The following is a 24,280-nucleotide window of genomic DNA, read 5'->3' as shown; positions in this document are numbered from 1 at the left end:
TGAGGGAAAGGCTGTGGATGTGGTCTACCTTGACTTCAGCAAGGCTTTTGACACCGTCTCCCACAGCATTCTCCTCAAGAAACTGGCTGCTCTTGGCTTGGACTGGCGCACGCTTCGTTGGGTTAGAAACTGGCTGGATAGCCGGGCCCAAAGAGTCGTGGTGAATGGAGCCAAGTCCAGTTGGAGGCCAGTCACTAGTGGCGTCCCCCAGGGCTCGGTGCTGGGGCCAGTCCTCTTTAATATCTTCATTGATGATCTGGACGAGGGCATCGAGGGCACCCTCAGTAAGTTCGCAGATGACACCAAGTTAGGTGCGTGTGTCGATCTGCTTGAGGGTAGGAAAGCTCTGCAGGAGGATCTGGATAGGCTGCACCGATGGGCTGAGGTCAACTGCATGAAGTTCAACAAGGCCAAGTGCCGGGTCCTGCACCTGGGGCGCAATAACCCCAAGCAGAGCTACAGGCTGGGAGAGGAATGGTTGGAAAGCTGCCAGGCAGAGAAGGACCTGGGAGTGATGGTGGATAGTCGGCTGAATATGAGCCAGCAGTGCGCTCAGGTGGCCAAGAAGGCCAACGGCATCCTGGCTTGTATCAGGAACAGCGTGACCAGCAGGGCTAGGGAGGTGATCGTCCCCCTGTACTCAACTCTGGTGAGGCCGCACCTCGAGTACTGTGTTCAGTTTTGGGCCCCTCGCTACAAGAAGGACATCGAGGTGCTTGAGCGGGTGCAGAGAAGGGCGACAAAGCTGGTGAGGGGCCTGGAGAACAAGTCCTACGAGGAGCGGCTGAGGGAGCTGGGCTTGTTCAGCCTGGAGAAGAGGAGGCTCAGGGGCGACCTTATCGCTCTCTATAGGTACCTCAAGGGAGGCTGTAGCGAGGTGGGGGTTGGTCTGTTCTCCCACGTGCCTGGTGACAGGACGAGGGGGAATGGGCTTAAGTTGAGCCAGGGGAGTTTTAGGTTAGATGTTAGGAAGAACTTCACTGAAAGGGTTGTGAAGCACTGGAACAGGCTGCCCAGGGAAGTGGTGGAGTCACCATCCCTGGAAGTCTTCAAAAGACGCTTAGATGTAGAGCTTAGGGATATGGTTTAGTGGAGGGCTGTTAGCGTTAGGTCAGAGGTTGGACTCGATGACCTTGAGGTCTCTTCCAACCTAGAAAATTCTGTGATTCTGTGATTCTTTTGAATTAAAGGAGTAACAGATTATAAAGCAAGAAAAAAAAAAAAAGGTCTTTCTCTAGGTGTTTAAACTGACTAACCTTATCTTCCTGTGTTAGGGGAAGATAGACTGTACTATAGCATTAATGGAGAGACAGAGGATCTTCCAACCAAGTTATTTAGAGAAGGAGGGAGGGAAACTTTTCTCCTTGGCACTTCAAGCAACCTGCGTTACCTCTCTGGTAAGCAGACTGATACCAACAGAAGATATTCAGCACTGCCATTCTCAGATCTCATTATAGCACATCAGTAGCAATATTTTGGGACCAAAGTATGTGAACTGCTCATCTATCCAGGAACTAAAGCTCAATATCCACCTTTTTGCACTACTGCATCTTCCTCCCCAAATACCACCCTTGCAATTTCTTGCAAAAAGCATTAAGACCCTCAGGGATACATATGAAAATTCTCCAGCCTCTTTAATGATCAGCAGAGCCCTCTGCTGTTACATATTCTCTGCTGTTACATATTGTTGTCACAACTCAAATACTGGGCAAACCTGAAATTTAATGAAATTAAATAGCCTATTTACAGAATAGCCATGCCTGTTGCTTACTTAAGAAACAAGAAGTTAGTGGCATCAAAGAGTAAATAGAAACTGTAAGTTTTGTGCTTTGACATGCCTGATTCTTCTTACAAATTAGTATTGTTATTACCTTCTCCTGTGAATCCATTCTGCAAACAATATGTTCTTAAAGTGAATATGTAAGCTAAACAAACAATGAATACACAAAGCGTTCCCAAGGCAGCCCAGACCCAGGCGTGTTTTGAAAGCTAAAGCTGACAGAGGATGCATGATGCTGTGAGGTATTCAGTAACTTCCCTTTATTCTTGCACTCACACTATGTTCATCTGGAAACATACTGTACTGGGTAAAGTCTACTGTGCTGACTCAAGTTAAATTCACAGTTGCCTCTTGATATATCACAATATGTCATTCAGTAATTCCACTGAGGAAAATGTAATTACCATGCAACATCTTGTGCTGTCTTGGGATTTCTCACTAGGTAAGTAAGAAATAAATTCCTGTCAGTACCGCAAGAATACCGTTTTAGAGATGTAGGAACAGACCAGCTGGGTCATAAGCCATGATGCTCATGAGCCTTTTCTTTTCATCTGAGTATGCAGAAGCTTGCCCACTGTCCAAATAAATGCTCATACACTGGGTTTAATGCTCATAATATCCCCGTGAGGCAGGAATGACAACAGAGGAGGGACTGAGGGCCAGAGGAATTACTATGCCTGATATTTGCGTAAGGGACAGAAATTGACCCTATGGTTCCACCATGGGCCTCACCACTGAGCCGGTTGTCTTTTTTTCTATAATGCAATATTTGACCACTGCAGGCACTGGTCTCCTGCTGAATACGGACCAAAATGTAAGGTTTCTGCACTGCCATCCAAAATGCTCTCTGTGCCTGTCCCAAGCTAGCTGAATTACTGACTGCCTTTTCTTCTGGAACCGTGACCTTCCTTGACAGCTTCGCTCCGCTGTTACAATGACAGTCACAGTTGCTGGGACGCAGAAGAATTAACATCCATGTAATTCCCCAAATGGTAGACCTACTCTAATTTATTTATTTAAAGAAAAATATACAAATAAAATAAAAAAATACACATATATACAGAGAATGGAAGAGATTCTCACTTATGACTTTTAAAGCTTACATAATGCCAGAGATTCTCATGACTTTTAAAGCTTACATCATGCTGATAATGTAGTTGTGGGTGTGAATAATAAAAGAATCATAGAATTGTAGAATGGTTTTTGTTGGAAGGGGCCTTAAAGATCATCTAGTTCCAACCCCCCTTGCAAATACTGCTCAGGTTTCCCAAAGTGCCATCCAACCTGACCTTGAATACCTCCAGGAATGGGGCATCCATAGCTTCTCTGGGCAAACTGTGCCAGTGCCTCACCACCCTCTGAGTAAAGAATTTCTTTCTATATATAATCTAAATCTGCCCTCTTTTAGTTTAAAACCATTACCCCTTGTTCTATCACTACACTCCTGACCACGAATCCCTCCCCAGCTTTCCTGTAGGCAACCTTTAGGCTCTGGAAGGCTGTTATAAGGTCTCCCTGGAACCTTCTCTTCTCCAGGCTGAAAAACTCCAGCTCTCTCAGCCTCTCTTCACAGAAGATGTGTTCTAGACCTCTGATCATCCTCATGGGCCTTCTCTGGACTTGCTCCAACATGGCCCAACATGCATAGTTGGTTGTTCACATTCATTTTATTTTCACTGGAGCTGACTCAGTGTAGACTAGGGAGACTGAGATCTCAGATTACTGTCAGAATAACTTCTTATACCAACATTTAAATGTTAGGTTAGGATGGATGAATATAGCAGCAGGGAAGTTGTAAAAAAGCTGCATGGAAAACCAAGCTGTCTGCAAGCCAAGACTGAAATGACAGAGAATGATAAAGGGTTCTTTTTTTTTCTCACTTCCTCATTTTCATTTGTTTTGCATTTTGATATTTAGATCTTCTCAGCAGCTTTAGCATAGAAATTCAGCATTTTGAAAAGTTTTCCTTGATGCCTATGTGTGTTCAGGACAGTTCAGTTTGTTCTGAGCTTATGAATGTCAGGTATTTTGCAAGAAAACGCAATTACTGCAGAAATGTATGATCAGCCTAAGATAGGTTTGATTGATCACTGACACATCCTCATCAATTTCAGTGGAAATTAACCTAAGGACCACGTAGCCTGGGTGCTTTTATAATCTATGTACTCCAGAAGAGTCCATTGGAATTGATATTTAGTGGAAGAACAGCTAATAGTTGAGAATTCCTTTTTCCCTACTTAAGTTTCAAATACATCATTTTTTCTTCTATGGAATGTCTATAAAAGATCATCCAAGAGCACATGGATATAGCTAAATACTAGAATTAAAATATTTCAGTCAAAGTGTATTAATTCCAAATCAACATTGATTTACTATTGCCAAAAGTTTGTCTCATGTTCTTTTTCAAAGTTCTTGAATGTTGCGAAGTGTTACGGTGATTGCTTCTGTAACTGGAATGCATATGAAATACTGACTTGCCATTTGCTTGGACATACGAAGAGCAAAATTGTGCATCCTTCTAAGTTCTGTGGATTCGTAATGCTTTCAGTTATGTACATAGCTCTGTATTTTTTTTAATCCTTATCCACAGTATTGTGATGAACTCTCCATAACTGTAATCATTTGGATGAGAAAAAATAATAATAATAAAAAACAACAACAACAACAACAAAGAAACATAACAACCAAACAACAACTGAGGATGTAGAGCTGCCTGCTTTAGTCCAACCTCCCTTTTAGTCCCACAAATATCCTTGGAAACACAACAAACCACAAATTTATATAAAATGTCTGAGTGCACTGTATTCTTTTAGGAAAGAGGCTCTATATAGTCCTACACAAACCAACCTAAACCATGATATTCCTGTTTTAAGTAACAGTGAAAAGAACTGTCCATCTGTCATGACAGCTGAGCTGCCATGAGATCAGCGGGGTCCCTGCTGAGCCAGCAGTCATCCCCTGCAGGTCAGGTGCTGACGTTGTTCCCTGGACCAACAGGTTGTCAGCAGCTCCTCTTGCAATGGTTGTCTGTGATCTGAAGTGCCAGGGTTGCCTGGATTTCAGAACACAAGCTGTGCAAAAGGCATTGAAGCCACCAGGTCCTGTACTAAACACGTGTAATAAGCTAGCCTGAACAATACATGTCTGAATCATCTGCAGATTAATATCTAATCTTCAAAAAATGTATTTGTTTCCAGTAAGATAGTAGCTTGATAGCTATCCTGCTGTGGAAGGAGCATAGCTATAAGCAGAAAAATTACCTAAACAGAAAAAGTGACTCATGAACAGATAAAAAATATGTACCTATTTTCTCTTTCCTTCTCTCATTGTTTTGAGGAAAAAAAACCAACAATCTTTTATATTCAACAACTCAATGAGAAGCATTCCTAGGTCATTCCTAGGTGGCCCCTTGTCCCATGTTATGTTCTGAGAGGAGGTAGTGTTCTGGAGCTGTCCTGTCATTTAATTGCTTATGGCTTCTTGGATTCTGCAGATGTGAGAAATGAACACCTAATACCAAGGATATTGCTGGCTGCACTGCTGCTCTTTGCCAGTGCTGCACTTACTGTTACTGCTCTCAGGTAGATGATGAGTAGAAAAAATAACATTAATCACTTTACAAGTAACTCACAACCTATTTATCATCTATTCTTTGACAACCTGGAATGCTTACTGCAACTGTGAAGGCACAAAACAAAACAAAAACAACAACAACAACAACAACAGCAACAAGAACAACAAAAAACAGACAGAAAACCATAAGTAGTGTTTTATAGTCAGAAGTGTAACAATGCTGTACCCATGTCACACTGCAAAATGGCTGGAGACCAACACTGCCCATGACGGAGCAGGATCATGTTATTCTTGAGAAATCTTGACTCATGCTGTGCATCCCAGAACTGCTATTTCCTCCTAGCGGTCCCTCTCCTAGGAGCTACAACAGTATTACTTACAAAGGATCCCCGTTCCAGTGAGAGATTGAGCATTCAGGAGGATGGCTGGACTAGATGATCTTGGAGGTCTTTTTCAGCCTTAATGAACCTATGATTATATGATAGATCAAACCCACAGAAGGGCAGTGGTTGGACATGGACCACATTACCCTATTATGTCTCTGGCAGTGCTATTTCCCTGGTGCTAAACGGTAGAACAGTGTAAAATTTATTATTTTTACGAGGTTTATTAGGTTCTGGAAGGGAAATAGTGGAGGATTTGTGTTATGTTTTCAGAATTGGCATGATAAAATATACAGACCATTTTGCCCATCAGGATGATACACTCCAGCATGAAGCAAAATTTTTAGTTTCATATTTGAAATTGGCTCAATGAACTGATAATTTGATCTGGTGCAAAAGTCTCCTCTGAGAGCAACTCTGACGGACCACGTTGTATTGGTGAGAACTGGGAAAATTGCTTTGAGCGAAATGGTGTCTACTTTGCTGTTTGTATTTATATTGTGTTTTCTGAATTATGCTAGTCATTGTAATAATCTGCTTTGTGCTTACTCTGAATTTCTGCTAGGAGTAGCTAAAAGGAAAGAATGTGTTATTCCTTGAGATCTCAGTAATACATGCTACTCAGGAGCTTCTAGAAAACAAAGCCATTTCTCTTGACAGTGAAAACTGAAAAGATTTCTATGCAGGATTCATTTTCAATTGATACCACAATGACACTGTATTTGCTTCCTATTAGTGCAGGAATCCACACAGCATTTAACGAGCTGTGAAGTCTGTCATTGCAGATTTGATTCCCAGTGTGTTATTGATGTTTTGCAGCTTACTCTTTTTTTTTTTCTTTTTTTTTTTTTTTCTAGTCAGACCTGGCACAGTAGATAAAATAAATCCGTAATTTACAGGTGGCTGCTAATCCCATGTTTTGTTGCCGTCATAGGAAGCCAGTAACAAAGCTGCACACTGTCTGTGAAGTGCAATACATTTATGAAGTCTTTGAAGCTCGCCTATGTCCTCTCCTTGACCAGTGTATTGGTATTCAGAGTGAATATTTTACAAACAAATTGGTCAAAGAGAGGATAAATCAGCATGGAAGAACACAGAGGAAGGGGTATCATTACAGGCTTGGTTATTTGCTCATGCTGAAGAGTAATTACACAGAAAATTGTAGTGAAACAAAGGTTTAAAACTGCCATAAACTGGAAAGTTGGATTGCTCTTACAAACTGCTGAACAAACTGTTGAGTTTGTAAAACTAACACGAACTTGATTTTACTGGTGTGAGACATTTCATCCATGAGTGTACTCCTTAAAACCAGTGAGGCCATCAGCATCTGGCCCCCTTGGATGGGACCAGAGTCCTCAGTGCTTGTGGGGACTGGTGCTGCCCAAAAGCTCCTGAGACACACAAGCATGAATGCATCTACCTGCAGCTGACTGGTACTCATTTTACTTCAGCTGCAATTAAGAGGTTCTTCAGCATAAAATTATGATGGGAAATTAACTGCACTCCTCTTTTAATATAATTAAGATCCTGAACAATATTTAGACACCATGTATCTGTTTCAGCAGTTTTAACTTTGCTATCTCTTCATTTTTTTCTATAGACAATTTAAAAAGACACAAGTGAAATTCTTCAATCTCAGCCAAATGGATTGATGAATCTTAATGGAGAACATTTATTCCAACCTTTAATTAAGTTTGGCAGTCTGAAACCATTAATCTTCGCTTTGAAACTATGCAATCTACAGTATTTAAAACCTTACAACTCACTCTTGCTATGAGGTGGATGCCTGTGTGATAATACAACTTTCTAGAAGATGCCTTTGTGTCTCTTATATTACCTGTTACCTGTCCATGACATAACACAAGCAATCAAGGATTTGCCCCAGCAGAAGATGGAGCAAATTAGTGTGACACTGCTTTGGCCAAACCCAGCCTTTTACTCTTGAAAGGACATTGTCAAGCTTGATACACAAAAAAAATCATATCCACCTTCTCCAGCCCATGTAAATCTTAATACAGAGCTAGTGCTTAGAGAAAGGTTGAAACAATCTGCTGTTAAAATCTGGTGTTATTCCACTAGATTATTCAGACTACTACTACAGATTTCCTTGTGAAAATATTTGCAGCAGTCTTGCATTTGGGGTAGAAGTAATTTAATTATAATACACTTTCTGGAGCACTGCCAGCATTACAGGCAGTATTTCATGTGAGGGAAAAGGAATTCTACAATCACAAAGGTGCATACCTTTAGATTCATAATTACTTCTCTTGAAGAAAAAAAGGAGTCTTAAAGAGCATTAAAGTACAAAATCTTTCTGAAAGTTATCTTGGACTCTTTCACCGCCTGAGAGATGCCCTTATAGTTAGTTTCTCAGGCTTCATTGATGTTTTAAAATACAGATTATGTAGATATGGGGAATAAGACATCACAAAGAACTCTTCTCAGCAGCTGCTGTTTGGAATACAGCACCCCACAAAACACAGCAGCTGGGGATGCTGATGAATGATGGAAATCCCTGGGTTTGATTTAACAGTTTCAGCTGTTGTCTCAGACTACTTGGCATCCTGAGAAAAGGAGCAAGTCTTTTGGTGCTACCTGAGGGTGAGGATCTTTTCACACCTCAGGGAGAACTGGTGGTGTGACTGTTCCTTCTTCTGGGTGCATGGTTTTAGCTCCAGGTCTTTCCTGAACTGCTAGTTGGAAGGGAATTTATGAAAACAGCCTAGAAGAAGTACAAAAAACTCTTCAGGCATAAAGTACAAAATAAAGCTGATAAAAAAAAAAATCACTAAGTTTTGCAGCCATTTGAAAAGCGTCCCTTAAATCTCCTTATGAAGACAAATCTTCACTGTGGAGTTCCTGATATTCTCACCTTTCCAGATTCAGAAATAAAAAGGCAATGAAAATGGGGAAAATAAAAATACAAACTTTTAATTAAGGCCCCTGCCCTGTCCTACCTACCTGCCTACACAACCACACCCACCCACAGAAAAAGAAACATTTTTCAGGTTCCTGGAAAAACTCTGTGTTTTATAGAGGTATTTTTCTCTTTTTGGGAAAAGGACAATTTTGGGGAATGGGTCCTCTGTGTGAATTGTTGACCATTCTGTTACTAAAGGATCATTTGGGGCCCTGAATGTTCTCAAAATGTTTGTGCTACTGAACTGTGGAGTTTGTACAGGCTAACAGCCACCCAGTCTGGAAGTTTTCAGTGGTCACAGCATAGGCACATTGTTTGATGCAGATGCACAAAACAGGGCATGCTCGGCAAGACCCTGGATTTTTTCATCCATGTATCTGGAATTCACATCTCATTGCAGGTCCGATTGTGATAGGATTAACTGTAGATTTCAGGAAACAAACCTGGCAGGATAAGTGTTTGGTGGAATGCTTAAGAAATCATATGGTCCTTTCCCTTCCAGGTATTTCTGACAGTTCATCACAGTAATAGCACTGTATTTCAGACTTATTTTTTGGTTTATTTTATTTTATTTTATTTTATTTTATTTTATTTTATTTTATTTTATTTTATTTTATTTTATTTTATTTTTTATTTTTTACTCCAGGCTTGGGAGAAAGAAGGAAAGAAGCACCTTACCAACAAATGTTAAAAATTTGTGTTATATGGCTGTATTCTTGAAATATGTTTTAAACAAATGGGAAGTGTGACCATCTTCTCTTTTGTCTTCACAAATGCAGGCTCCACATGAGTTATATCATTTAGCTGAACTACAGATGTGTCAGGATGCCCTGTGGCATCAGGTTTAAAATCAGGGCTAAAAGATGATGTACGAGGGTCAGAACTGAGCTTATCAGCCCTTGAGAAATGCTAGGAAGTAAGGGTAAGCCACCTACAGTGGCCAGAGAGAGAAACAATTGAGGGAGATGGGAGAGTTGTCCATCTAATAATAAAAGAATCATTTCTTTTCTATGAAGGATATTAATAGCTAGTTTGTTTAAACCTTGAAATAAAGGAACTTGTGAAGTATTATGCCTGTCAGGCTAAAAAGAGAGCTTGGAATACTTGATTGAAGCTGGTCTCAGTTGAGTTTTATTTTCAAAAAAAAAATGAAGATTTATCTTTTCTGGGTCTCATGAAACAACATTTAAGTTATCACTTTATCCGTTCTGTCTACTTGTTAATTTTGTTGAAGGACCACTTATTCCTGTATTCAGATGAAAAATAACCCAGCAAAACATCCAATAACATGACCCAGCTACTTAACCTCAAGCTGCCTATTTCTACATTCATTCCATGTTTCACTGCTAATATAATTACTCCTGCTCAGAACAGACAGTGATGAAATGATCTGACCTTTATGTATTATTACTTGATTAGTTTTTCTTTATTTGCTGGAAAAAATAAAATCAGTTGCTGAATGTTTCTATTAATATTCATTTCAAGTCCTCTGTATGTCCTTCATGCTTTTCAAGAGAGTTGCTATATAACAGAAAAGTACTTCTCCCTTCTTCTTCTGCACTACCGCTAGGCTAATTTTCATTAAGAATTGTTGAGTTTTATGACAATTTTCAAAATCAGTTTAACCTCTGTGAGGATCTTCAGGCAAATGTATTTAGACTAAGGAACTGCATTTATTGTCATTTTGTCTGCCCTGATCACTTCTGTTGCCTTATGGGGTGAGCTGAAGGAATTTGACTTTCTAGTTCTCCAGGTACCAGACTTAAGATTCAAATAAAGGAGACTTGGCTGCTGTGATGCAAAGAGCTATGGAAATGGGGTTCGTGATGCTAATTTGGGTCCTAAACTCTCCACAAGAGAGCTGATTTCCTATACTAACATTCACAACAGCCAACATGCTGCTTTCCCAGACACTTAACCCAGCCAGTCAACCGAGGGACAAGATGATGCGTGAAACTCTGATGAAGTCTGTAAACACAGCTTAACCCGCAAAAAGTGCCTTAAGATAGCCTGCACCCATACATGTAAGTCTCTCTATTGTTCCTAAAGTTGGGGTCTAATGCATGAGTGCTGGCCAGTCAGGTGTAACGGGTACACTTCCAGTGGTTCTAAACCTTATCCAGATTGAGGCTTTAAATCGCAGCATTGCAGGGCCTGAGACCAACAGCCCCGGGAGGGCTAAAATCATGCCCTGGGCTGTGGGCACAAAGCTACTGTATATTTCACTTGAATACCTTGATTCCTCTCTTTACTAATACAAAACATTAATTTATCCTCAACAAAATAACACTGAGTATTTATTACAATATGGTAACATGGTGAAATACATAATTGTGTCTGAAAACATACAGTAAAAAAGATGGAATTACCTTGAAAATTGTCCACTGTATAAACGGTTGTGCTGGATATTAATGAATATCTTTCTGGGAGCTGTTGTGCATTTTGTTGTAAATGTGCCATAATGCATTTGCTGCTATGGTGGCAATGCGTGATGCAAAAGGACTATGAAAAAACTTCTTCAGACAGCAAACTGTTTGTAAGCCTCCAAGGTAATGTATCTATAACCTCCTGGTATGATGGAGGGTGAACTTCTCTTGGATTTCATTTCTAATGTAAGCTAGTGTTTCAGTAGGAGGCCTGAGAGCAGCCCTAAAGGCTGCAGGAAAAAAGAGAAGCATTACATTGCTTCCAGGAAAAGTGAAATAAGTATGGTAGAAAATGATGTCTGGTTACATGGGCTGCGGAGTGTTAATGCTGTGGGAGACACTTTGTCCTCCAAACCCACCACAGTCATGCAGAAATGACAATGTGAGGGATCACACACAGCATAGGGGTCTACTCTGTGCCAAAACTGCATGACATTATCATTGAGCATAAGCCAAGGTGTCAAAAATGCACTAGAAGATAATGTCTATTTCTAGGTCTATTTTTTATGTATAATCATAAAGGCAGAAAAGGTAAAGAGACAGAATACGAAAGGGAGGTATAGCATGAAATGGATTAAAAAAAATCTACATAGTTGGCTTATTTATCTACCATTTTCCCAAAGGGTACAAATATGAGTGGTTTAAGCTAAACTAAATTCTTTCTGGGCCAAGAATGTTTTCCAACAAGTTGGGATGTTGACAGCATAAGAGGTAGGCTTCTTAAGGAGAAACCCTGGGAAGACGACAGTGATTTCTGAACAGTAAGCAAAAATGAGATCCTACTTCTCTGCAAGATTTGTGACTTGTTTGGGAGAAAAACAATAAAACAGACTTTGGTTGTGGAGATGCTAAAGAATTATACCTTTCCTGCCAAAGAACTATTAAATTTTCTTCTCTCTTTTCTTGCTGGGACATAAAACCTGCAATCTGGTATCACATAAATGAAATCCATATCATCAGTGTAAAACCAGTATGGCACTTCAGGAACTGAGTTCCCCAAAATGAATTAATGGGCTAATTTTTTGTATCTCTCTCAACTGCTCTATAAAAGGTTCTTTAATGTGTGCATTGGTTTTCAAAGCTTTACAGCACATAACCACTACTTTTTCTCTACTATAAAGGTTTGACTAACTGCTCAGGAGGAAAAACAGAGAGAAAATTGTCATGTATTGCATGTGCACTTTTTTTTTTTTTTTAAGAGTCCAGTTACTTCTCAACTGTTTCCTTGTAGATATAGCAATATGTCATATGCTTGCTTGCTCTGAAGCTTGAAGGTAACTACCATGAATCATACTATCAATGTTCATTCTTGATGTACAATCAGCACCTTCTGTTAATCAGGTAAAGGTATCACAGTAAAGCAGACAATTCACGTCACAGAAACTTAATAGATTTAGTCATAGTATGGTTCTTAATGAACTCTTTATATTCATGTAAATGTCTAATATACTTCTAAAGGAACTCTGTCATGGATGAAAATTAGCTGAACAGTCATTAACTGAGACAAAGCAGAAGAGTCACCTTGTACCTTTGGAAGTGAATGCTTTGTAAATTCCAATTACTGTAGCATGGATGTGAAAATCTGATGGAAACAGATTAAAACTTATGGTGTATTAGGAAGAAGGTATGATTAGAACAGGGCAACGGTCATTACAACGTTGAAATTCTACTTCTGCTTGTTCAATGTATGACAAGCTCTTCAGCTCATTACCCGCAAAAATCAAATATACGACAATGGATCCAATGCCAAACACAGGTGTCATGAGGATGACTGCTTCAATTAATCTTTATGTAAAAGTTGCTATGGCAGCTCAGTACAGTATTGTTGAACTACCAAACAGGCATAAAACAATGCAGTTTAAAAAGCTGAACAGATGAAGCCTGAATACCTAGGGGAAATAGCAAGAATGGTTGACTTCAAGGTTTTGTGAGTTTTTTGCAATTAATTGAGTATATTCATAATAACTTAGCATATTTGAAGAAGCCATTACAACTAAACAAGCTGCTTGATCAGACAGTTATTACAGATGGTTTTCACAGAATTCACAGTTGTTCTGTTGTTAATATTTCAACTTTTTTCCCTGATGACTGGATTTACTCAGACATACAAATCTGCCTGTTAACTTGGTGGACAGCCTACAGCCGGGACAAATTCTCATCTAACATGCTGATGGAGTACAGAGATATAAACAAAACAAAACAAACAAACAAACAAAAAGAACTTTACTCTTATTTAAGCACTAAAACTGAAATAGAAAGTTTAACCTCACCAGTGGGTACCATGATTTGGAATAGCTGCTTCTGCCATTCTGGAAATAAGGTTTCACATTCCTGAGGAGAGCCAAGGGATGAGAGAACTGCCTCCACTCCTCCTAGGTGAGACTGACTGAATAGAATGGTATCTCTTCCTCCTCTTACTAAGGAGAGGAAAAAAAATCTACAAGACACGAGTTTAAAAGGAAAGATGAAAAGCTAAAGGATTCACAGGTTGCTGCAACACTTCAAAGCTCTTTTTCTCAGAAAAAATAAATAAATACTAGAATTATGTCACTAGGCAGGAATGTTTCTCTTAAGCTGACAGCAATCCCCTAATTTCTTCAATGATGGATGAGGTTACTGATCATTGTCCAAAAAAAAGACTATACAATGGTCTCTGACAAAGCAACAAAGACCTTGTGACAAAGAACACTGTAGACGTGGTATGAATGTAGTACAGGTGATATGGGAGAGCCCTTTCAGAATGATTCCAAACGGGGACTCTTTTTTTCCCCATATTTTGCCTTAAGGTACCAGTTTTTGGCTATACCTGGGAATTATGCCTGGTTGCTTACTTCCACTGTGAAGATGCATTGTTGATTTTAAGAAATTAAAACATCTTGTCACTTTTTTGACCAGTTTTGTCGAGCTGCTTCCCCTTGCACATGGTCAGTTGCCAAAAATCCATCTAGCATGCAAATTCACTTGAATAGAAACTAGAAAGTTCAAATTACGCATTCCCATGGGCTGTGCAAGAATTGGAAGGATGCAGGAAGTTGCATGTTGGTTCTGTCAGAGCTAAGCAGAAATGCTGCAAGCCATTGCAATGCAATGCAATGCAAACCACAATGAAATCCAATGCAATTCATACCCCTTGGCATTTCCACTGGAAACTGTCACATCCACTCCCCTTTGAATTAACAGGACTTCAGGTGTTAACACTTCATGAGATATATGCTGGACCTTTCAGAACAGGTATTTTGGTGATGGTGTTTGCAGTGTTTGGCTTTCTCAGGGCACACTGCTTTGTAGAAAGCAGTAGAAGTTTCTACCACCTTCAGGGTGGTAGAAACAGTTTGGAGATGTTTTATTCTTTGACTGTTTTGATATGGAGAAGACTTATGTTCTGTTTTGTCTGCCTTATTTGCACAGTCCCTATCGTGTCCTCCCTTAAAGTACAAAGCAGTAACAGGAACTACAGGAGCTGAAACTTGAGACTTGTATGCTACATGCAAAGTGACAAATATCCTTTCCTCCCCACTCTCTTAGGTGCAATCTTAACAAATATAGCAGTTACATGCAAAAAGGAACTGTGCTTGTAGAGCAAACAACAGAAAAAAGTAAATATAAAGAGGAAAACAAACTCTCTTCATCAGTTTTCAATGACAACTATTAACTCTAATATACAAGGGAAAAAAAATCACAAGGAAATTACTTTGAATGGACAAATATATATATATTTTTTTAAGTGAAATAAACTGTTGAACAGTATGGAAATGCAAGGTTTTAAGCTTCTTTTAGCCAAATAAGCATTCCCCTATGTAAAGAATGCATCTTAGAGTTTCATGAGACCCAGTACAAGAAAAGACAGTGAGAGCAAAATGCCTGGGGTGCATGCTAATCCAGCATGATTCTGTAAAATGTTCAAAGTTGTACCTGATTTTTCAGTTTCTTCTGGGAAAAGACTGTCAAACGAGGCAAGCAGTGTACAGACATATTTTTTGTTCTTCAAGCCTGCATGTCTAGCAACGCTCCTTTCAGCAGCAGAACTGAAATCAAATGCCATACGTTTCCCACCTGTAGCTAGGGGACTTTTCTAATTTTGATAGCTGGATCGGGAACATCCTTATGTATTTAATCTACAATGCTTTTTTCTTCTACAGGAATGAGTGATTTGTAGAAGCTGCACATTCTTTTCTTTTTGACGCTTTTATTCAATGCCGTTAGCTTGCAATACAAGGTGTCTAACTTTAAATCATTTGACATTAAGAAAAAAAATCAAGCAAATCTGTCATGTGCTGCTACAGCTAAGGCAAACCCAAGGTTTCCAATGACAGCTGCTGACACTGTAAAGAGCAAAACACTGCAAGCAAAGCCCAGAACCTCAAACCTGTAGCAGGCATGCTGAGCAAGGCAGCGAGCACTTCTGGAGCGCTACACGTGAATGTTATGCCAAGAGCACAGACAACTTTTTTTTGCACCCCGACGTGCCCGGCTGCTTTGCAGGATTTGCTCTCCCTCGGGCACAGCGCCCTGTGCAGGCAGGTGCCGACCCGGGGGCGAGCGGTCGCCCTTGGCTCACTCACCATGTTGACTTCGGACACCACGTCGATGCTGGCGATCTCTATCCGCATGCCCACACCGACGGGCGGCCCTGCGGGGAAGGGAGAAGGGAGGGAAGGGGATGCGGGAGCCGGGCTTAGACGGGGGAAGGGGGGGGGGAGCCCGGGCAGCGGGGCCGGGGCGCGGGGAGCGCGGGCGGCTCACCTCCGAAGTCGGGCCTGAGGCGGATGTCGTAGCCGTGCAGCAGCCCGTCCACCGTCTCCTTCACGTAGGACATGTTGCTGGGCTCGTCGGCGCTGCGGGAAGGAGCACAGCCGGGTTAAGGGAGGCGGCCGGCGGCCCCTGCGCCCGCTCCCCTCCGCCGCTCACCTGCGCGCCGCGCACGCCACGGCCAGCACCAGCAGCACCAGCAGCACCAGCAGCATCCTCAGGGCCCGCGGGCCGCCCCACCTCGCCGCCCTCATCCCGGTCCCGGCAGCTCCCCTGCCACCGCCGCCTCGCCGGGGACCGAGCCGCGGGCTGCAAGTTGGAGCGGAGCGGAGCGGAGCACCGAGTCCCGCCGGCCCAACGCATGCGCGCAGCCCCCCGCCGCCCCGCTGCCCGTCATGGGGGCCGCCGGCTCGGCGGGGCTGGGTGCTCGCTGGGGAGCAGCGAGGCCGGCGGGGGTCCCCGAGCGGCCGCCACGCGTGGTCGCACACCCCCGGGGAAAGGGGAGGTGGGCGAGGGGGTCTGCGTGGGCAGCCGCAGCGAGAGGGAGTGGGGAGGGCAGTTCTGTGGAGAGCTCACGGTGATGCTAAGGTGACACGAGAGGTGACACAAAAGAGTGTCGGTGCATCCAAAGGGAATTACATGGCAGGGTGATGCGCATACTTCGCCCATTTGTGAGGGCTGGAGTCGTAGTTACACATCTGTCTGTCCCTCTGCTTTGTGATACCTGTCATTGGAGTGGTCCCCTGAAATACCAGGAGTGGCATATGCAGTCGGTCACAACACGTTTGGAGTTGATCTTTTTCAGCCAAAGTCTTTTATCTTGTGTTTTTTAAAAGACAGGGTGAACCTACGGCCTTGTGTACCCCTGCTTCTCGCAGGCAATATGACATGCTGGATAACTGGAGTCCAGCAGGCACTTGGTGCCTTTGCTGGTGCTGTTCCATTTCCCTGCACAGCAGCTCAGCAGAGATAACATTTATCCCTTTCCAATTCTACCCCTTTCATCTGTGCGCTAGGCAGCCCTGTGCTCAGTGACCTGGGAATACGTATTCCCTGTTTGTGAGACTCCTACAATGTCACACAGATTTATTTCTGCAGAAAGACAGATATTGGTGATGCTCTTGTGGTTGAAATATACCATGATATTAGGAAAATGCAGGCATATTGAAATACAGAGTTAGTGACACAAAATCTAGTGTTCTGTGAAAATTTGTTACTTGGGAAGGAGCACAACATGCTTCCTGTAAGACTGTGACAGGAGCGTTTTACCCTCACAGCTGCTTCTCAAAACCATGACAGTATAAGTTTGTGAAAATAAATAATTTACTCTTAGCTTATTACAGGCATAATGAGTATTTTCAGTTGGCTTTCAGGTCTTCTATATTGAACATGTCTTTCTTTTCCTCCTTTTTTTAGTCCTTAGTTTCTAAAAAATATGATCTCTCAGTTCAACTTGTACTTTGGCATTGCTGTTTTGAAAGAGTTTAAAATCTTCTAATCAGGATTAACATATTTTAATAGTGTTCAAGTATAATTGGTGCTGCTGGAATAGATAGCACTTCAAAAAAAAATAAAAAATCTCCCCATAGACACATACTAAAAGGTATCTTTTTATGCAGAGTTACATCAAACACAGTCGTAACAAAGTTACCTGGCTCCTTTGAAGCACTAAATGAGGATTTTCCATGGGACTTGAGAATCCTTTTTCACTACTTGATGGTTTGCTGCACTATCTGTTGAAAATAATTTTAACTTTGTCATAAGCCATGAGAAAGTCAGAAATGTCTGTATAAAAGGGAGACTGCTGCTCTGTTTGGCTTTCCAAAATCTGTCATAAAGCATGAATGCAGGAGTTTATTCTATATTAATTCTTTTTTCTCTGTAAATTTCAAGGCAGCCATACTCAGACTAGCTGTAGTCTAGACTGAGTGCCTGTTAATGGTTGAAATGTGTTAGGTGTGTTTCTGGAGCTTATCTCAGGACATCTGTGATCTAAAATGGGATCTTGAAACAATATCCTACTGAGTGGAGGGAATGCTGGAAAGATCCCCTAGTGGTCGGGGTTTGAGAACAAATAAGTTTATGTGGGACTTTGAATAATCACACAACAGAGGAGCTGCATGGCATTGCAGGGGCAATGAGAATGATTCCTTTTGCCCCTTGCAGTGGATCACGGCAATGCGATGGGGACCTGTCTTTTGAGTGCTTCAGTGCTGTTCCCTTGGGTCCTGTCACTGTCACCAGAGAGCAGAGCTCAGCCCCTGCCCCTCTGCTCCCCTTGTGGGGAAGCTGAAGGCTGCCATGGGGCCTCCCTTCAGCCTGCTCTGCTCTGGGCTGAACAAACCAAGGGGCCTCAGCTGCTCTTCATATGTCTTGCCCTCTAGACCCTTCACTATCTTTGTAGTCCTCCTTTGGACACACTCTAATAGTTTTATGTCCTTTTTATACTGTGGTGCCCCAAACTGCACACAGTGCTCGAGGTGAGGCCACACTAGTGCGGAGCACAGCAGGACAATCCCTTTCCTGGATGGCAGTGCTGGGCCTGATGCGCCCTAGGGTATGGTTGGCCCACCTGGCTGCCAGGGCACACTGATGGCTCTCTGTCAACTTGCTGTTGACCAAAACCCCCAGATCCCTTTCTGCGTGGCTGCTCTCCAGCCTTTTGTCCCCTAATCTGTATGTACAGCCAGGGTTGTTCCATCCCAGGTGCAGAATCCAGCACTTGCTCTTCATGTGGATGGTGATTGCCCAGCCCTCTAATTGGTCAAAATCTCTCGGTAAGGTCTTCTGCCAGTGACATCAGCTATGTATTGATCAGCTGAGCTGGGCCTGCCTATTCCGATCGATATTGTTCCAGGTACTGGAAGGATAGAGGAAAACCCTACCTGTGTGCTTCATCCTTTAACCAATTGGTCCAATACTCTGAAGTCCCTTTTGATTGACTTTGGACTTCTCTTAGCTCCTGCATTCCTGCTGACATCAAAAAACAATAATGGACAGTAATCAGGGGATGTACCAGACTTTTCTAGTAACATCTCTTAACAGCAGACGTCCCTATGGGTTGGGTACAGTTGGCATATTGGGCCCTCTGTTCCCCTCAGAAGGGCAGAAGGGAGTTGCCTATGACAACCACCTTTTCTTTTTTTTTTTTTTTTTTTTCTGTGACAGAGGTGGTCATGATACAAGGGGAATCTGGATGAACCTTCATCCACATCATTGTGTGCCTGTCCATCAAGTTCTGCAGCATTGTAGCTGTTGTGTAAGGGCACCTGGGAGGGCGAAGTGGGCAGGAAGGGGATTTGCCTTCTGCCCTGGGCAGAAACCTGCTACTATTCCTCCCGGTCTCTTTAGTCCCCTCCTTCTGCCAGGTCCTGAGAGGGCAGGGAATCCTTCATTTCCTGTGTTGTGGCTGGTTGATGCATCTGTCCCAGGGACAGTAGAATATGATTCCACCAGTTGGTCTACTTCTCTGACTTCCTGATGCTCCCAGCCTGCCCACCTCCTCCCTAGTTAATGATAATTAATGATAATTTACTTCTAACGATAATGGGAAATTCCTCTCCCACTCATTTCCACTTTGGGCTTAGTGCTGATAGGGTTTAAGATATAGGCATAAATTTTGTGAATAAGATCTTTTGGAAATTCTTTCTGGGCTGTGTTAGTTGAAACAGACTTTCTGAGTGGGGAAAACTTTTGTTTTGATAATCATACATAAGCACCAGCAATGTAAAACAATTGAGATCCACTGGTTTTAACTTTTTTTCTTTTTCTTTTGCATGTTCTGAGACATGTTGTGTGCTTACTAGACGCAACATAAATAATAAAATCTCACAGAATGATTTATAAAGCCTCCCTGGGCCAATTGTATGTTCATTTTTCACCTTTATTGTGCAAAAACTTTCAGGAGGAAACATTTTTTCCCACACAAAGAAATATTTCCAGTTAATTAAAGCTCATTTTTTGCAGCGATCATTGTCACATGGAAATCAGAAAGTGCACACAGTAAAACAACAATGTTCTGCTTAGACAATATTGGCTGCTTAAAAAGAATGTGAGATCACTGAAAAAAAAAAAAAAAAAAAAAAAAAAAAAGAAATCTTCCTGCTTCCCACTAGTTGAATTCTGTAGTAAGGAAGATCACGAATTTTAATGAAACTAGGGAAAATAACATTGCAAAAGCACTGATTACAATAATCAAGTACCACTCTCTAGTGGTACTTTGTGCCTTGTTAAATACATGTATAGGATGAGGGCAGATATGTATCCATGATTCTGCTCATAATGGAGAGAGATAGCTCTGTGCTCTTTGTATGTGGAGATAAAGACTCTGAAGGCTTATATTTTTAATGGTGACTGGTTTGAGTAATTGGAAATAGGGACTTGCAGAACTGGGATACTCATAAACCTTGTCGTTAACCAGAATTGCAGTTCTCCAGTCAGTGAGGAGAACTACTGCGTGAAAGCAGGACTGCTGTTAAATGTGCAAGCAACGTCATTAATTAGCAAAACTGCATAAGAGTGAAACAATGTGCACAGAAAACAAGGCAAAACAGAGCTCAGGCTCTTTGGATTATTCATTGTCAGACATCTACACCCCACTGTTTGCTTGGCCGTGTGGCTTGTCATATTGCATACCCACCATGTAAAAGAAAAATGAGAGTTAGGATGGATATACATTTTTTCTTATTTGGTACTCAGCAAGTGTCCTTTTTCAGTAATTGTACTGATAAAGTGTATTCAAAATTTTAGATCAAATTTTCAAATTTATAAAAGTTAAGGTAAATGGGCTTGAATACTATGAAATTAAACCTAGGAACTGTGAAATGACTACATACGCAGGTAAAAAAAAAAAAAAAATAGTTATTATTTGTACTTAAAGAGGTAGGTAACAAATAGGTCACACGTTTTATCTGCTTAGTGATAATGCTATTGTCATTTTATACCCACAGTAATCCCTTGAGTCAGATGTGGCTTGTGAGCTGTCTTCCTGGATGGCAGAAAATAGCAAGCTGAAGGTACTTTTAGTGTGCTTTGGGGATTTCAGTGCACCAGGAAAGTGACTGAGAAGAGCTGTGGAGTGACACAGTAAATTTGCATTTTATCCTGGGATCTTCAGACTGTGAATTGTAGTTATTCACCTTTAATAATCAGAGTGAGAAGGACTATAATAAGAACTGTAGGGATCTATTTGTCCTGCAATATCTCCAGCCAGAATAATTTAGTGAGTCTTTAATCATGTCAGATAAACATCTGTAATGCTTATTTGAAGTCCCTTTTCAGATCTCCCAGCCGTATGTCTATACCACTCATCCCACATCCTTAACACTGCAGAGCTTGCATCCATCCTCTGGAGGCACACTAGTCCAGTATTGCATGTCTAATGCCCCAACCCCCCTGGCAGTACATTTTCATGGCCCCCCTCCTTGCTACCTGCAAGAAGAAATTCTGCTGATGCTGATCTCAAGAGCATGAAGAGTAGAGTTTGGAGCCTAAGAACTTTGTCAGATGCTATAGATATTAATAAAAAAGACAATTCTGACTTCAGAGAACAAGCCACCCATAATAAATTAGGAAGACATTCAACAAGTGTTGGCACAGACATGAAGGAGGTGCAGGCAGCAGTTAGTCTGTATGCATTTGCATAGTTTGATGGCCCTGAGAGGCCGTGTTACCTACAGGTAGCCAGTAGTCTTTAGTGTCACCAAAAAAATGCAGGCGGTTATAGACAGCACTGCAGAGGTAGGTTTTGAGGAGAAATTTAAAGAACGGGGATAAATATGATGGGTGATGTTACAGTTCCTGTTAAAAAATATTTCAGGTATGTTCTTTTATGTGGTTCCCCAAAACTGGGCTTTGTCAGTGCTGGTGAGATGTCAGAAACACAACAGAAATAGTTGGTACCTGATGTGCAAACTCGCCTGTAGAAATTGAGCACCCATACACCTTTTTGTTGTGAGCAGCTCCCTTTATTTTAACATGCTGATTCATAGTGCAGAAAGCTGTGTACATATTTGTAGGACTGAGACCTTTGCTTCTATTCTTTTTAGGCCTGGTCCTGTCTTTATTTGTATGGGTAATTTTTTGTAGAAATGAAACACTGTTACCACAATGGCCCAGAGATTATTTTTTCTGATAAATGGAATTCATTTTCTCTAGCTTTACTTTTGTGTCACCTTCTGAAGCAGCTCACAGCAAAACTCTATTTAAATTGTCAGGTTAAATATATCGTTTTAAATGCAGTGAATAGAGAAATACAAGTTTTCTTCTTAACAGAAGTATTTTACCACACTGGGCCACTAGAATGCAATGTCTCTCTGTCCCATTTCAGTGTTGTGATGCACTCACTACATACAGACGCTTATGAATCTGTGACTCATGTAAATAAGAGCCCAGCTTGTTTGCTTCCAGCAATAAGGCGACAGGATGGCTAAATTCAGTCACACAAGCAACTTTTCTGGGGATATTTTCACATGGAGATTCATAAGCACGTTGATCAAAGAGTTTCTTCATCGGGAAGAAGAAAGAAACTACTTAATCAAAATGAACCTTTCTTTGAGGAAAGATAGACTTCTGCATTATTTACTCTCAAGAAATTTAGAATTAAAAAAATATTCCTTTCAAAGACCTGAGCAACCTGACCTATCTTTGTGGTTAGTTCAGGTTGGAGAAGGAGTTGAACTTTGCTCTGAAAATGGGCATGAGAAAAGCTAGGTAACTTGCCCTTCCAATCATTTTTGAAATCTTGATACTCTAAAAGATGGTAACATCACTTTCTGTCTCTACTAATGGTTTGCTGATCTTTTATGCAAAGTATAGTTTCTATAAAACAAACTAATTTTATATGGAAACAACAGAGTTTCCAGCTGATTTGTTACCTCCAGTAGCCCCTGCTCACTGGCTGTGAAGGGGAAACTTACTGTTACTGGGGAAAATGAAGGTCTAGTTTTCCTCAAAGATGTATATATATATATATATATATATAATTACTATTATTACTATTTTTTCATTCTTTTTTACTTTGGTCTTCTGATTTTGGATTAAAAATGGTGCTGAACACTGGCATTTTCCATTGGCCAGGTCTTCCAATTCAAAATTGGATCTATCTGAAAATATTCTTAATGCATTGGAGAACTATCCGCCAATATCACATACATCTCGAACAGCCAACTTTAATTGAAAAGAAACATATTTTGATTAAGAATGTATAGTACTTGTTTATTAAGAGACTGTGCTTATATATTGTAAGACCCTAAAGACTAAAGGCTAGAGCAGAGCTACCACAAATAGGAACTGTTCTCTATCATCTTGCCATTGCACCCAGCCCATGAAAGGTAGGGATTTTGTAATTCCACTTTATTATAGAGGTTGTCTGTTGCCTCCAAGGACAAAAGTGGCAAGAATGAAAATTTGCATTATATTTCAAGAATATGTTTACAAAACATTTCACCTCTCACATTTAAAAGTGAGTATTAGAACAACGGCAAAATATGACAATAAAAGCTGCCAGACTGGAAACTTACAGGCTGTCTGATTTCTTTGCTGATGGCAAATTCCTCTGGAATTCTGTTGGGCAGATTTACAGCCATGAAAATGACAGCATTAAATATGTATCACCATGTATAGTCATACCTACGCTGGGAGAAAACAAAGTGGGCATAAATTTAACAAATGCAATAGTCCTACACAACAGCTGCTTGCACTCTCCTTTCTTGTCAGAGGAGCACATTTGATGAGTGAGATATATGCTTCTTGCTTGCTGAAATAAGGAGCACATGTGAATCTCTTCAGCTGGGAGTCACTTTGTCAACAGTGAAGTGTAAGACAACAAGTAATTTTACTTATCTGTTTAACTGATGCAGGGGTGCAGGTCTAAAATCCATGATTTATATATGTCACATGGGCTGGCAGCAGTCCCTGGAAGCAGTCCATAAACTGAGAAATAGATTACGCCCTGTCATTTGTGCTGTTTTTAGCTAGTTGAAAAAGAATCCTAAAATAAAGCCTAAAGCAAGTGCAAAGAGAAGATTTGGAAGACAAAAAGAAATCAAAAGAAAAGAAAGAGAACTGGCAAAGGTGTGAGATAGAGGTTCCTCAGCCAGACCACAAAACTGGAACACTACTGGTTGTTCCGCCTCTGTTGATACCTCTCCCCACAACAGTGGGGACAGGGTCAGAGATCCACCAGGGATGACATGACCAGGGATGAAGAGGCCTGAGGGAGGAACAGTTGAGCAGCAGGGGTTATTGGTATATCTGCATTGTTCAGGCATTTGGAGAAAGAGCCCACCATAAGGGGTAGAACCATCCTAAAGTCAGTTTTAGGGCAATCAGCAGAACATGAAGGCCGAGCAAACTTTATAGGGTGCAATAAGGGTGGAGGAGCAATGTCTTGTTCCTCTGAGTAGTGGCAAGCATTTATGTGATGTCAACTGTGTCAGCTTCAGATATT

General features: G+C 41.3%; 1 protein-coding gene across 3 annotated transcripts in view; it reads right to left on the bottom strand.

The window, feature by feature from the left end:
- Positions 1-18,799, bottom strand: part of GABRB1 (gamma-aminobutyric acid type A receptor subunit beta1) — a gene marked incomplete at its 5' end in the record, with an annotated part of 131,256 nt that extends 112,457 nt beyond the window's left edge. The window contains 3 exons of one of the 3 annotated variants that reach the window (XM_084519045.1): positions 15,645-15,712; positions 15,826-15,917; positions 18,717-18,799. In XM_084519045.1, the coding sequence (XP_084375171.1) occupies positions 15,645-15,712; positions 15,826-15,917; positions 18,717-18,799 (243 nt within the window). Of the gene's footprint in view, positions 1-15,644; positions 15,713-15,825; positions 15,918-15,990; positions 16,132-18,716 lie in introns of those variants that run through there. The other 2 variants (XM_084519044.1, XM_084519046.1) reach the window with 2 other exon arrangements.
- Positions 18,800-24,280: the final 5,481 nt, after the last annotated feature.

The sequence above is a fragment of the Aythya ferina genome (assembly GCF_964211825.1).
Source record: "Aythya ferina genome assembly, chromosome: 4".
Lineage (NCBI taxonomy): Eukaryota > Metazoa > Chordata > Aves > Anseriformes > Anatidae > Aythya > Aythya ferina.
Note: the sequence above shows the minus strand (reverse complement) of the source record. Positions and strands in the feature narration are given on the sequence as shown.